The sequence below is a fragment of the Vigna unguiculata genome, chromosome 8 (genome assembly GCF_037176805.1).
Source record: "Vigna unguiculata cultivar grain cowpea cultivar isolate G323 ecotype 2 chromosome 8, ASM3717680v1, whole genome shotgun sequence".
NCBI classification, from domain to species: domain Eukaryota; kingdom Viridiplantae; phylum Streptophyta; class Magnoliopsida; order Fabales; family Fabaceae; genus Vigna; species Vigna unguiculata.
In genome coordinates, this window is record NC_140799.1 from 19,449,502 (window position 1) to 19,465,368 (window position 15,867).

At 34.8% G+C, this 15,867-nt stretch overlaps 1 protein-coding gene and 1 pseudogene across 1 annotated transcript; both read left to right on the plus strand.

Annotated features, from left to right (window-relative positions):
- Window positions 1–1,756: 1,756 nt before the first annotated feature.
- LOC114193980 (ethylene-responsive transcription factor TINY pseudogene) lies at window positions 1,757–3,360 on the plus strand (annotated as a pseudogene).
- A 10,192-nt stretch (window positions 3,361–13,552) lies between these two features.
- On the plus strand, window positions 13,553–15,248 carry LOC146884201 (uncharacterized). The gene is made up of 2 exons (XM_085665895.1): window positions 13,553–14,798; window positions 15,118–15,248. The coding sequence occupies exons 1-2, from the start codon at window positions 13,568–13,570 to the stop codon at window positions 15,246–15,248; spliced, it is 1,362 nt and encodes a 453-aa protein (XP_085522021.1). The 5' UTR covers window positions 13,553–13,567.
- The last annotated feature ends 619 nt before the right edge of the window (window positions 15,249–15,867 follow it).

Consider the following 15,867-nt stretch of genomic DNA (forward strand, 5'->3'; position numbering starts at 1 on the left):
TCTAAAGCCACATTGCACCAACATTTATCATTTTCTCCTATTAAATAGATTTGTTGGCCAAAGGAAAAGATACATAATAAGATCTCTCGAGCAAAGAGTGAAAGTTGTTTTCCTTCACCAATTCTTAAACAAAACATTGTCAACTCAGGAAGAACTAACAACCTCAGAATATAAACTTCGTACAACACTAGGTTTAAGATGAATAAGTAAATGAACACTACCTAAAAATGATATAAGTACATTAAAATTTTGGGATATTGAGAAAATGGAAAAAAAAAAACATAATTACTATCTGGAGTTCATGCAATGCATCCATCTTTATCAAGCTTGTTAGATGAAAAAAAAAACGTCAAAATGGGTTGAAATTGCTCAACAACCATGAACTACTCCAATGGATACTTTGTTTTATATTCAATATAGAGTGTTTCAAGAAAAAGAGGATATAGAGACAATGTTCATGTAGCAAAAATCCTAAAAGATTTTTTGAGCCAACTAAAGCTTCATGAAGAACATTGCTAGTGATAAATTCAGCACGCTTCAAAAAAACATTCCTACTTTGCATGTTATTAATTTCTACATAACAAGTAATTTACTTAAAAACTTTTCATCTCATATACTTCATATATGTTAATTTCTCTAACTAATCATACCATCATACGAGTATCCATCATTAGAGGATATTTGTTAAAAATTTGAACAAGAAATTAATAAAACAATTCAATCCTCTTTTCTTGTGTTTTTTCTTTTATTCACATAGCTAAGTTTTACTTAGTGGAGGCATCAGCTAAGGTTTACCCTTTAGAATAAAACTCAAGGTATTTCATTATTCACTTGGAGACATGGGTTCACATAGAAAACAAAGAGTGCAGAAAGCAAATGTCTTTTTTATACATGATGTCTGGGCTTTGTCTATTTATGAGAATTAAATGGCTGTTCACACATGTGCACAACTGAAACCACCTATGGTGCACCATACGTGCGACACAAACGTAGCACTGGACCCATGGTGTGATATTAATCTCATTATATCTTACAACAACTACGGCACTGCGAATTTGGGCAATCACTACATGGAAGATTTTTATACAAATAACTAGCTGACTATTCCAGACACAAGAGAGGCTTAAATTGAAGAAAAAACAAACCAATGGAGTTATTGCACTAGCTAGGAATGGAAAATAATATATATAGCGAAAGGGAAGAAATCAAAGAAGGATCCTAAAACCTAAACATTGCTGGCTTTCTTACAATCACGATATAAAGGCACTCACATGCCTTGCTTCACTGCATAATCAATCTCTAGCCCAGAAACAGGATATGATTGATACCTTGTTAATTTACCGAACTTAACAGCTTGTGTATACCAAATTATTCAGCACAACCGTTGCTGATCAACGAATGATTTATTTCTCACCAGATCAATTGATCGGCTAACATCCAAATACGAACACATGATGATAATGGGTTGACAGTAGTCAGTTAGCAAGTTCAATCACTTTCACAGAATTTAGAGCTTTCTCTATATATAAATTCTTGGCGATGACAAAGCCTTCAAGTACCCTCTTAACACGTAATCAAAAGAGTCACAAGGAAGACTTAATGCAGCGAGGTGCCAATATAAAAAGAAAAGCATTAATGATAGCCTAATTATGCTTTAATTAGTGGGATCACGTTGCGTCACCACTTGCACCCATAAATCCACCAACCGATCTTGCTATGTATGATGCATGAAATAAGTTACACACGCGAACACCACCATATGCGTACAAAACGCTAGATCGCAATAGGAGAAAGGGCAAATTGGAGATAGTGAAGAGGGGTAGGAAAGTGGTGTGCATAATTGGGCTGAAAAGCTGTGTGATATCTTGAAGGAATACACGGATAAGGGACAAATGAACAGTGCAACGTGGGTGAAACCGAGGGCAGGTTGAAGATATAGATTAGGTTGTAGAAGTGAAGCGCACAGTGCAGAGAGTGCAAAACTAAAAGCAATTGTTTGTGGCACAAAGAAAGGGTGACCCATCGTGTATTTGTATCCACCGGGCCACGCAGAGAGACCCATTTCCCTTGTGGACCCTCTGTCAACCTTTATAAGTGTTATATGACTCATTCAGAAGTGACTCTCAAAATTAAACACCATGCCTCATCAATTTCCTCCCTTCCAAACTCCACACAAAATTTCTCTCACGTCTTGTCTTACCTCAATCTTTTCTTCCCACAAGTAATCTTATTTACTAACCCCCATCACCTAATAAAAATTCAAACTTTAGTTTGCTACATTGTGAGAATACAGTTCCAGGTGCTTATCTAAATTTTAGTTCATTAAGAGATCTTAGACCCATCTACACTTGTCGGTTAACTCAACCTTTTATATCTTACTTGTCTACATACGTAAGGATTTTAAATTTCGACCATAGTTCTAAACTACATCTGCAAGTGTGTGTTTTTTTGTGTTGAACTTGAAAAGGGAGAAATCTGGAATCAGCTGAGTTTTTTGACGGTCCAACACGCGCTAAAACCTCTTACAATGAGAGTTAACTCGGCACAGAATGATAATTCTGGGAAGGAGAGCAGCTCGACCTCGCCGTTATCACCGTCGGAGGCGGCGGCGCTGTCAGAGTTCAAACCGGAGAAGCGCAACCGGGACTCGAACAAGCACCCGGTGTACCGAGGGGTGCGCATGCGGAACTGGGGAAAATGGGTGTCGGAAATCCGCGAGCCGCGGAAGAAATCGAGAATATGGCTGGGGACATTCCCGACGCCGGAAATGGCGGCGAGGGCGCATGACGTGGCAGCGCTGAGCATAAAGGGGAACAGCGCCATCCTCAACTTCCCCGAACTCGCCACCTCGCTTCCGCGTCCCGTGTCGTTGGCCCCTCGCGACGTGCAAGCCGCAGCGGCCAAAGCGGCTCACATGGACTTCCCTCCTTCGTCCACGTCGTTATCATCATCGACATCATCGTTGGTGTCAACAACTTCCTCCTCCTCGTCTTTATCCTCGTTGGTTTCAACCGCGGACTTGTCCGCTGAGTCGGAGGAACTGAGCCAAATCATCGAGTTGCCGAGGTTGGAAACGAGTTACGAGTTGGGAAAGGAGTTTGTGTTCGCGGACTCGCAGGACACGTGGATGTATCAGTCACCGATACCTTGGTTGCAAACCACGTACGATGCTTCTCATGCCGACGATGATATTGCAGTGGCAGAGACTGGGCTTGTCACTAGTTTTAAGAGTTTTCTGTGGGATTACTGATATGATTTTCTTATCTCTTTCTGTTTTTTAAAGTGTTTGACAATGTTTAAGTGGACTGTTTGAAGTGTCTTTATGCTAATTTTTAATTGAAATCGAGTGTTTTGTCTCAATGATGTGATGTATTTTTATCACATATGCCAGATATTGTGAATATTATCTCATTCAAACTTTCGAATTCAGACTCTATTATACATCGAAGTTGATGTTTTAAACCGCTTCTGTCATAATATCTGTAATCTAATTACGGTTATAATATCCAACATAGAGTTTGTGATGGTGATAATGTGAACCTCGTTTTAATTAAAGACAAACAAAATACTTTGTTGCTTAAGTTTTGTTTTTTGTTTTTCCTTGTACTCTCAATTTGGCTGTGTTCTAAGCCATCTCAGGTCTTTTGTTGAGAGATTTTGGCACGGCTTTCTTTGTTTGATTTTCTGTTTTTTGTCTGCTCTGTTTATTCTATTATTCTGAATTTAAGCCTAACTGTTTAGGAGTGAACGGAGGAAAATTGTCATATTTTTCCAGTTTTGGCACAAAATATGAGTGCTCTGCTTCGTGCTTCGTGAAGAAGTCGACAATTCTGATGCCTTCTCCAACTTGGGCTGTCAATCAAAACTCGATTAATATCATGGTTACGTGTCTCTGTTTACGTATAATATCTTATCCATACGTTAACTTTTTATAATAACTTATCTTTTTTTATTACATCATAGAATACTATATATATTTTGTTAAACAAAACTTTTCATAATTACGTCAAACATTATCTAAGATTCTATAACAATATTTTTCCTTAACATGACACACGGTAACAGTGAATTGGATGTTTTTAGAAAAATAAATTACACTAACATGATTTATAAATTAACTTGTGATCTTATTTATGGAGCAATGACTACTTAAATCATATTGTCTCTATAATCAATTAAAAGGAGCAAAAATAGTTGTGTTCATATCCACTAAAAAAACGGACAATTTAATTTTAGATTTCTTTGAAATTATCTTCAAATTGTAATTTTGAAAATAATGTTTGGATTTAAAGATAGAGATTCTTTTTAATAATTAAAAGTAAATAAAATTTGAAAAATAAAACTTACTCATATTTAAATTTATCTTATCTATTATTGTTAGGATCTAGCACTTACCACTAAATCAAAAGCTATAGCTATTAGTTTGGGCACAACTCTTTTTTCAAAGAGTGTAACATAAGCCCAAGCGCGACTATTCGATCATGACCCTACCCACTCGGTCTCTGTCATGGGATAATTGATGTCATCTGCAACAATCTCCCCCTCAGCAATTGTCCTACTAGGAATCCTACTCTTAAATTGTAACTTAGCCCACTTGGCATCCGCCAAGGATAATTCATAGCATCAAACACTTACCACTAGGCAAAAGCTATAGCCATTAGCCAGGACACAACTCTTTTTACCTAAGAGTATTATATCCCAAGCGTCACGATTTGATTGTGACCCAACCATTTTGACCTCTACTACAGGACAATTGATGTCACCTGCAACAATCTTCTTGGAAAAAACACATCATCTATGAAGAATATTACTGTCTTTACCCTAAAGAATTACCATATTAACAAAGAAATAAGATAAAAAAGAGGGACACAAGAATTTAACGTGGAAATCCCAAAATCAGAGAAAAACCACGACCACCAAAGAATAAAACTATGTGAAAATTTGTATAACACATAGACTACCCTCCCATGCCCTTTGACCCTAAATACACTCACACTTCCCAAAGCAAGAATTAAACCCAAACCTCACAACACTCTACAAGAGTATAAGAAAAGTCAAATACGAGCTTAAAGTGTGTTTGACTGGGGTAAGGAACATCATGGACTTAGAGTCCATTATATAGTCACTAACACCCACTTCCTCACTTATCCTAGGTGATATGGTTTTTTCAAGACATATTATTTTTATAAGCCCACCAATTATTATTTTTATTTATATTTAAATGCGGAGATTACATCACGTGCTTTTATTTAAAGAAAATTGTTTTTCTTTTTAATTCAGTTAAGTTTTTGAACTTTAAGAAACAATACTAGGTTTAGTTTGGTACGACAATGCTTCTCCTTTATATGATATAAGTATATTAGGTCAAAAATTGGTAAAAGCACCAAAATGGTGCAATTTTTTTTTAGAATTATCAGAATGGGACAGATTAAAAAAAAAAATTATGAATGTGGGTAAGTTGTATCAAAGGTAGCACAACTTTAGGTCAATACATTTTTAAAATTGAAGTTGTGCCAAGTGGGCACTACTTTTGTTCAGTGCATTTTAAATTGAAGTCGTGCCAAATCGACATGACTTTAGTTCAGTTTTGATAGAAATTGTCCCAAATTTGCACGATTCACTTCAATGCATTTTAAACTAAAGTCGTGCAAAGTTGACACGAGTTTTATTCAATTTTAGTATTGGCACGACTTTAATTTAAAATGTTTTGAATTGAAATCATGTCAACTTGGCATGATTGCAACTTTAAAAATGCTTTGAACTAATGCCGTATCATATTGTCATATTGACAAGACTTACCCACTTTCGTAATTTTGAAACTGCTTCATTTTGATAGTTTTAAAAAAAAATTGCCGACTAAACTAGATGCTTTTCTAATTACTAGTATTAAGGTGCCCCTTCAATATTTGTTGGGAATTACCATCTAATATTAACTATGTTTCTTGTATGAAAATGAATTGTTGTGTAAGATCTTGCATGCTCCTACTCTAATGTTTGGTATGCTCTTGTGTGGCACTTGATTCAGCTATAGAAAGTGGGGTACCAATAGACACTACGACTCAAGTTAGTTATATAATTTAGGTGACAAGTATGTATATGTAAAACAAAAGGTAGTCTTTTACCCAGTGAAAGGTCCCATTTATGTACCTTATTAGTTGGACCCTTACATGGTTGAGCTTGTTGTCTCTATTTTTGAAATACATTCCTATTTTATGAAGATTTAGATATTGTAATAAATACCATAATGTAAATTGACATATTATTATCTTGTGCATGCTAGGATGATGTTGACTAACTTGACCCAACATGACCTCTTATGTATAGTGGTTTTAGTTCTAGGTTGGGATGACCCTAGTCCAATACAATACAATTACTTTTAAGCTAAAATTTAACATAGTATTTGGTCATTGTACTAATCACCTGATCTCACTAAGAAAATTCCAAGTTGTTTGCTTCTAATATTGAAATGTTCGAAAAATTAGAAATAAATTAATTAACTCATGTGACTGTGAATTTTTAAATATTTTAGCAAATTATTTGGATTAAAATTTATTTAATGTAATAATTTACCTCGTTATCTTAAAAAAAAATTTAATAATGAATTTAACTTAACTAAATATAAGTTTGTATTTAGTTACATAGTTATAGCTTAATATCCTTGTTATTTCTACTTTCTTTTTTCATGCGCTCGATAACATGTTAGAACATGGATGAATGTTATGGTGGCCATTTTCTTTGGAATGTTAACACTAAAAGCGATGTCAAATGTGTTATTTGAATGAGAAGAAAACGTTACTCTCGTGTTATTATTAATCATCCAAAGAACTGGGCTAAAAATCATCAGAAAACATCACTTTATGTGGAATATAGATGATGTTGTTTTTTAGTATAGAAGCAATGTTTCTATTGGAGCTTATATCGTTTCGTACTGGAATAAAAATGGTTAAGCAATTAATGAAAATAAATTTATTTTCAGACATGGATTTATCGCACTTCATTCTTGTTGACTAATCCCATTTATTGTATTCTCTAAATGTCTAGCCACCTCAAAATGTCTAGCCACCACTGTTTCTTTCTCATGTACAAACTTTCATAAAATATATGTAATGTCTATTTGTTTTTATAATTTTTTTCTTTAACTTTTAACTATTCGTAATTTTGGTTCTGGAATTTTCTTTATGTAATTTTGATTTCTTAATTTGTAATTGTCTACTATTTTCTTGAGTTTTATTTTTATAAATAGATTAAATCACTTTTAAAGTATATTTCATGAAACAATTGCATTTGCATACATTTATGTTATTCTAGGTTCCTTTTAGTTTTAGCTTTATTAGATTTCCTCCATTTCACAACACATTCAAGAACTCATTCATTTATCTTTGTCTATCTTTAGATTGATTCCTTGGTTGACCACTACACTGTATTAGTTAGTAAGAAAATCGAGTATTGACTAAATCTCTACACGATAAGAGCTTTATCAACGGGTTGTTCTTATCAGTTTATAATATTTCTCTATGTTGTTGCTTTTGTGAATTTTTTTCTCTTCATATGAATGCAACTTTGGTATTATTCTATTTCTGCTCTATTTCTGATTAATGAATCCAAATGGGGAGAAAAACTAAACATTACTGAACTGGATTTGACCTAATTCAAACGAAATCATGCTATGTGATAGGGGGAGTAATCATGATATATAAATATTGTTTTCTATCTTTTATAGGCTGACTTTATCAATATTTTTCATATCCTCAAGCTTGATAGTTATGATAACAACAATGGAACAATGGATGTTGACTTCATAAAATCAATGCATGTTGGCTACATCAAATCAGGGAGAGATTGTTAGCATAAAATGATTTTGGTGCATAGAGACTTGATGAAGTTGTGATGGATTGATGACGGTTTGATGAGGATATGAATAATTGATGAATGTTGATTGATCTGATCAAACTTGAAGTGGACATTTAACTAGAATACATGTAAAGTTCTTAGAGCTTGAAGTTGTAGCTTAACTTGAAGACTATTGGACATATAATAGGTGTCTTATGTTTGGTTGTAGTCTTTCAATATATTAAAATGGTTTTTAACATGTTAAATGACTTATTGTTACAATTTCACAAATAACATATTTGATTGGCTAGAATATTATTCAATCAACTGATTTCACTTAAATTCAAGTGAAATCAACCAATTGAACAAAAATTTCAACCTATTCAATATGTTAGCTAGCAGACTATAAAGCTTGGATTTTCAGAGAGAATGAAAAGAGATTCGTTTCTAGTGCAAAATCAGTTTGATACTTTAGGAAAATCTCGTTCTCTTTGAACTTCTTAGTGTTGGATTTGTGTGTGATCATTTTTGAAGGTTTGGAGTTGTGATTGTTCTTGGTTTGAGCTTGGAAGAGAGGTTCTTGGTTGGATAGGGAGAACCACCATCGAGGTTTAATCTATATGCTTTTGTGGTGTCTTGGTGGGATTCTAGGTTTGTAAGAAAGGTTCTTGATATGCTGTGTGAGGTTCTTGTGGGATTCAAGTGCCTTGGTGTTTTATTTTGATTTTCAAATATGTAATATTGTAAGGATTTTTGTAAAACTTTTGAAATAGTGGAAAGTTAAACTCAAGTTGCCATGACTTACTAGATGTAGCTTAGTTATGAATGCATTGGTTTAAACTTTTTTATCTTAATTTGTTCTTTGTTAAAATCATCAAGAAAATCAACTTAAATCAATCTTTCTTTGTAACTTGTACATATTTGTTTAATTTGTTGAGAAAACACTGGTTCTATAGTTAATTGAAAGTAATCTTGACTAGGAAATTTATCAAATTAAAAATCTTAAGTTAATTGAGTTTTCTGCATACTGACTATTAGTAATTCAATCTGTTGAATTATGGTGATTTATCTGAATACATTTGTTGGTATTTTTAATCCGCTAACTCTATTTTTAATTAGTTAAATTGTGTTATTAAGAAATGGTAGATTGAAATAACAAATTTTCACAAGTATAAAATTGAATCTAATTTCTTAAAAGGGCCAATTCAACCCCCCCCCCCTCTTCTTGGCTAAACAATTCATTTATTTCTTACATCAAACACCAAATTGAAGAGAAAATTGAGTGCAAATGCACAAGAGAGAGGCAAAAAATAAGTCTTGGATTAAGCATTGTTTTGTAACTTGTTTTGTTTTCTTTGTTGTAGAGGATAATAGCTAAGTGTTTGGGAAGAGCCTTTGTGTTCTTCCATGTCTTAGCATTGTGCATTTCTTGTAATAGCTTGGTGTAGTCGATTAGTGTGTCTTGAGAGCCAAAGTTAACAAGCCTCACCATAGGATTCGCTTAGTTGCTTTACAATTCACATATTGGTGTAGCTTGGAAAAAGATCTCAAATTCTAAGCCTTACTACTTAGGAGTTCATTTTAGAGTAATTTGTTTTTTTTTTATTGAGAGTCTAGTCTTCTAAGTTCAAAATGATATCCTTTTGGGAAAAGTGGTGGAGTGAGTCATGAGATAAACTCTGGCTAGGTAAGACTTGGTACTTAATAGGTCCTAGTGACTCACCTCTCTTACCTAAGGGTGACCTTGTGAACACTTTTAAATCTTTAAATTCTAGGAAAACTTTTGAATTAAATCGTCTAGACACCTGTCTCCCTTTTGTGGAAGTGATTATGAGAAATCTCTTTCTTTGAAACCAATTTTTCAAGAACTAAGATAACTAAACCTATGGAGATAAGAGAAAGTTCAATTAAGAAGAAAAGATAAAATTCATAAAGAACTTCAACTTGCTATCCTAGTCGATAACCTTAGGGGATGAGATTAGGGGAATATTGCCAGCAATCTTTTGTAATTAGAAGGCAAAGAAAAGAACATACCTCTAAAGATACCAATGTTGACTTACCTTATTTCTATGGTAAGGATAATGTTGAGGCATACTTGGACTGCGAAATGAAGGTGGAGCTATTATTTGCATGTCACCAAGTTGGAGAAAAAAAAGAAAAGTGCCTTTAGCAACCCTTAGCTTCCAAGGGTATGCTATGTATTGGTATACCTCTTTAGTCTAAGAGAGGTGTCATCGCAATGATTCTTCCATTATATATTGGAATGAGCTTAGTCTATCCTTAGAAGGAGGCATATTCCATGCTACTACAATAGGAAACTCATGGATAAACTCCATAGACTTCAACAAAGGTTTCTAACTATAGAAGAATATAGGAAGAAAATAGAGTAGTATGTAAGAACCATGAAAATTTAATTAATTAAATAAATAATTAATTAATAAATTGATGACAAACGCCAGCCTTGGCCAAATGTAGACAAGAAGAGTGGTCCTCAACTATTGAGAGGGCCCAAGCTTTTATCTTTTGGGCCAACATTGTTTAAATACTAGATTAGGATTTTATTTTGGGCTTTGTATTTTGGGCCCAGTAAAATAGTGTTTTCTTTGGGCCTTGGGCCTTAGAGGAAATTGGGCTTTAGAAGTAATTTTTGACCAAAAAGGGGAATTGAGCCAAATGGGCCAAGAGTAGTGTGTCTACTTTAGCAAAGCCTACAAGCTTCTCAAACTTGCTCTCCAAGGATGAGAGTTAGCTTCCCATGGCAAGACAAGTGTGACTTGCTTAGGTGGCAAGTCACACCTCCCATATGCTCCTTTTTGGTTCCAAAATTCAACTTTCTAGACTCCCTTTTCCCTCCACTTTTTGGAGACTCCTTGGTCTCATTTTAGCCTATAAATAGAAGGCTTAGGAGATGTATTTTTGAGCTTGAAATTGATTAATGAATTGCTGCCCAAATTTGTGCACAAATCTCTTTTGAGCTCACCTTAGAGTAAACTCTTCTCTAGTTTACTCTAGTCTTCTTCCTTAGGAGTTGGCCTCACCTCTCTTAAGAATCCTTTCACCTACACCAAACCAAACACCTTAAGCTTCTTTCCTTCATGCTTCCGCATCCAACACCATCCATGGAGCCTCCATTCTTCATGCAAGCTTCAATGGAGACAAGAAGAAGCCATCATGTGGTATCATGAGCCTTGGTTTTAGTGAGTTAAGTGCTTCTTCTCCATTTTTCTTTGAATTTCGTGTTGTTCATCACTTCTCCTACTGGTCTTGCTGTTTTTGTTCATTTTATTTTGAGTATTAATGTCTTTTTACTTTGGTTCATCTTCATTTGCTTCATCTTGAACCATCCTTGTGTGCTTTAGGTGTTCTATTTGGTTTCTACCGCTTACTTTTCATTTTAATTGAGTATTTGTTGTTTTTGTTCAGTTCATTCTCTTGATTCTTGAGTTTATTTTGATTTTAAGATCCATATGTTTTGTCTAGAGTCATGTTTAGTCCATATATGTCATTAATTCCTTGTTTAACTTTTAATTCTCTTTGAATTTGTTGGTGATGTGCTGCTGAATTTTTTTTTTCAGATTTGAGTGCATTTTTTAATCCTTAAAAATTAACACTCTCTTCTGTCTTTGAGCCTTGGAAATGAACCTTCACATCTAGATAACCTTAGTTATCTTAATGTCTAGTGGGAATTTTCCTTATGCTTGCTTAAAATCACCATAAACCACACTAAATTTCCTTTCAATTAATTGTGCTTTGGTGCTTTTTCATTTTTGTTTTTGAGTTCAGATTCCTATTTAGATCTTAACAATGTCTTAGAGTCAATTTCCATTGTGTTTCATTGTGTTTCATGATCTTCTTTTGATTCCTTTAAGTTTCCTTCTCCTTTGTGCTTTTTGTTTCCATTAAAATGCAAGTGATCAAGCATAGTGTGGTGATGATTCTGTTTTGTGGTGGAAACTAGTTGCTGTAAGAGCTATAAAAAGAAAGAAAAAGAGCACAAAAAGAATACAAGCAAGTGCCAAAAAGAATCAAAAGAAAAGATCAAAAGAAAGTGGCAAAAGAAGTACACTAGAATCACTACCATCACTTGAGTTTGAGAGCATTATTTTTTTTTGCATTTTACTACTGTTCCAGTTTCTGTCTGACTGCACACTATTTGTATTTGATTTATCATAAAACATTGGCCGGTGCAAATCCAAATCTAATTTTTGCCTCTTTTAGCTAAGACATAGACGAAAAATTGAAAAAAAGAATCATTGAAAAATGTTGAGAAATGAAAAAATGAAAAATAGCTGAAACAGAGGCCTGAATTCACGTTTTTGGATTGGCAATGAATTCACGTTTTTGGATTGGCAATGAGTGAAAAATCAAATTTTAGTGCAGTTTTCTAGCTTATTTTGGTTGTTTTTCATCCATTCTAGTGCCATTCATTAGGTAATTCATTTGAGTGCTTATCTTGTTTCTTTACCTTATTTCTAGTTTGTCATTTCTTTGGTAATCCTTTGAGTTTGTCATGGCATTATTCACTTTTGGTTTAGCAATTATAATTTTGTGCTTTTCTTGCTTTATTTCTTGACCTCTTTTGGTTTGGTTTCTATATTTGGTGCATACTTCTTTTTGGAGGTGATCTAATTTTCCTAAGGTAGCATCCTAGGAGGTGGAGTACCTAGTCCCGAAAGAGACTCCTCTTTGGTGAGATCAAGAGGAAGTGCAAGAGTGAAACACTTGTGAGGACCAAGCCAAGAAGACAAAGCCAAGAAGACCTTTTACATTTTGTGCACTTTGATTGTATTCAAATTGAGTTGTAAAATTGTAATTCTTTCCTTCTTGTGTTCATGGCCTAGTTAGGTGTCTTAGGGAAGTCTTAGGTACTCAATCCCATCTCCTAACTAGAACCTCTTCTATACATTAGTGAAGCGCTTTTAGTGGTGAAGTTTGAAGGTTCCAAGTGCCTTCTACTTCTACCAAAACTTAGGCCGCATATAGCTTATTATCTTTCTTGTTTTTAATTTTCTTGTTTGATAGTTTAGTGTGTGTCAACTTAATCTTTGAATTAATTTCATTTAAGAAGTTTTGTACAAAAGTTTCAAGTTCCCTTGGCTAGGAAAGACTTGGTATGTAAGCAATCCAAGTGATTCACCTCTCTTTCCTGGAGGAGAACTAAAAGCTTTTGCTATCTACTTCTTCTTTGAAATTTTCTTTTAAAGACCAAAGTCTTCTAAAATCTTAAAAAAAAATGTCTCAACCTGCTTCTCAATGTATGAGTGCTTCAAATGAAGAAGAAATAAGTTTGAAACAAATTGCCTTTGATTTGAGAGCACTACAACGTTGGAAGGAAGATGAAATAATTGCAAGGGAAAGGGAAAAACAAGAAAGAGATAGGTTTCATCAAATTTTAGATGAAGAGAGGAAGGGAACAAGAAATATGGAAAGGTTGCATGAGAGGATGAGTAATAGGAGTCAACATTTGTACTCCCACACTCCAACACTAGTCACACACTATGAGGAAGATAATAGACTAGTTGACAACTTCTATCAACCTCCTCCTCCTCTAAGAAGAGAAAGAAGAGAGCCTAGGGAATCAAGAGCCATTAGAATAGACCTCCCTCACTTTTATGGGAAAGATGATGTTGAAGCTTATCTTGATTGAGAAATGAAGGTTGAGCAACTCTTTGCTTGCCATCAAATAAGTGAGGAGAGGAAAGTACCCTTAGCTACCCTTAGATTCTAGGGCAATGCTATGTATTGGTGGACTGCCCTCGAAAGAGATAGGAGAATCAATCAAAGTCCCGAGGTCAAATATTGGAATGACCTCAAAGGAGCCCTTAGGAGAAGACATATTCCCTCTTACTATCATAGAGAGCTAATGGATAAGCTCCAAAGACTCCATCAAAATAAAATGAAAGTGGAAGAATATAGACAAAAGATGGAGTTATATATGATGAGGGTTGGGATTAGGGAGTCCGAGGATACCACCATTGCAAGATTTCTTAGTGGCTTAAGTCTTGAGATAAGAGATAGAGTAGAATTGTTGCCTTACCAAGACTTAAATGACTTGGTTCAACTTTGCATAAAGGTAGAGCAACAAATTCTAAGGAAAAATTTTCGAAATGACTACTCTAACTCTTATACCAAGAAAGAATTCAAGAGGGAGGGTAAGCAACTCAAAGAGGAACCCTCCAAAAGTTTCAAGGAAAATGAGAAACCAAGGGAAGGCACATCTTCACACACTCGCACTAGTGAAATCAAATGTTTCAAGTGTCTTGGTAGAGGTCATGTTGCATCTCAATGCCCCACCAAAAAGACCATGATCTTAAGGGGTGTTGACCACTATAGTAGCCAAGATGAGCAAGAAAGTGAGAGTGAGACTTCTAGTGAGGAGTCTAATGATGAGTCTAAGGAAATTGCCTATCCTTGTGAAGGAGACCTTCTAATGATTAGAAGACTTCTTAGCAACCAACCCATTCCAAAAGAGCCAACACAAAGAGAGAACATCTTTCATACAAGATGTAAAATTTTAGAAAACACTTGTTCTCTCATTGTTGATAGTGGTTCATGTTGCAACTGTTGTAGTACAAGGTTGGTTGATAAGTTGGCTTTGACTATCATTCCCCATCCAAAACCTTACAAACTGCATTGGCTTAATGAAAGTGGGGATTTGACAGTCCAACATCAAGTGAAGGTCAAGCTATCCATAAGGAAATATGAAGATAGTATGTTATGTGATGTAGTACCTATGGAAGCTTGCCATGTTTTATTAGGAATACCTTGGCAATTTGACAAGAAAACCATACTCAATGGTCTTACCAATGAAATCACCTTCACTCACAAGGATAGAAAGTTTGTCTTGTATCCTTTATCACCATCTCAAGTGGTGGAAGATCAAATGCAAATGAAAAATAAAATAAAGAAAGAAAAAGAAAATTCTACCTACATGCATATTAGTGAAACAACAAGTTTCAATTATTTAGGTAGAAAACACAAGACTTTTGAGTGCCCTAGCAAAAAAATCATCATTCTAAGGGGCAAAGACATGTGTGAAATTAAGGTCAGGCTTACTTCTTCCTCTAAACGAGAAAAGCAAGACCAAAATAAACCTTGTGTTGAAAAAGGAAATATTTACAAAATTATATGGATTCAACATAAGGAAAATAAGAAGCAAAATGAAAAAGCTCCTAAAACCAAATACCTTTATCATTCATTTGATACAAGGTGTATGAACATTGGAAGTCACATTGTTTGGATGTTTAGTACTATAACATTCATTTTGTTGTTTGGTGTTTGTTGTAGGATGGTCTTTGATCCTGGATGAGGAAGACACAAGAAGAACAATAATAAAGGCTGCTGTCATGAAGAAATATGTAGATCTGAGGACAGATCCTTCGCAAGAAGGAGGGGATGATGACAAACGCCAGCCTTAGCCAAATGCAAACAAGAAGAGTGGTCCTCAACTGTTGAGAGGGCCCAAGCTTTTATCTTTTGGGCCAACATTGTTTAAATACTAGATTAGGATTTTATTTTGGGCTTTGTATTTTGGGTCCAGTAAAATAGTGTTTTATTTGGGCCTTGGGCCTTAGAGGAAATTGGGCTTTAGAAGTAATTTTGGACCAAAAAGGGGAATTGAGCCAAATGGGCCAAGAGTAGTGTGTCTACTCTAGAAAAGCCTAGAAGCTTCTCAAACTTGCTCTCCAAGGATGAGAGTTAGCTTCCCATAGCAAGACAAGTGTGACTTGCTTAGGTGGCAAGTCACACCTCCCACATGCTCCTTTTTGGTTCCAAAATTCAACTTTCTAGACTCCTTTTGCCCTCCACTTTTTGGAGACTCCTTGGTCTCATTTTAGCCTATAAATAGAAGGCTTAGGAGATGTATTTTTGAGCTTGAAATTGATTAATGAATTGCTGCCCAAATTTGTGCACAAATCTCTTTTGAGCTCACGTTAGAGTAAACTTTTCTCTAGTTTACTCTAGTCTTCTTCCTTAGGAGTTGGCCTCACCTCTCTTAAGAATCCTTTCACCTACACCAAACAAAACACCTTAAGC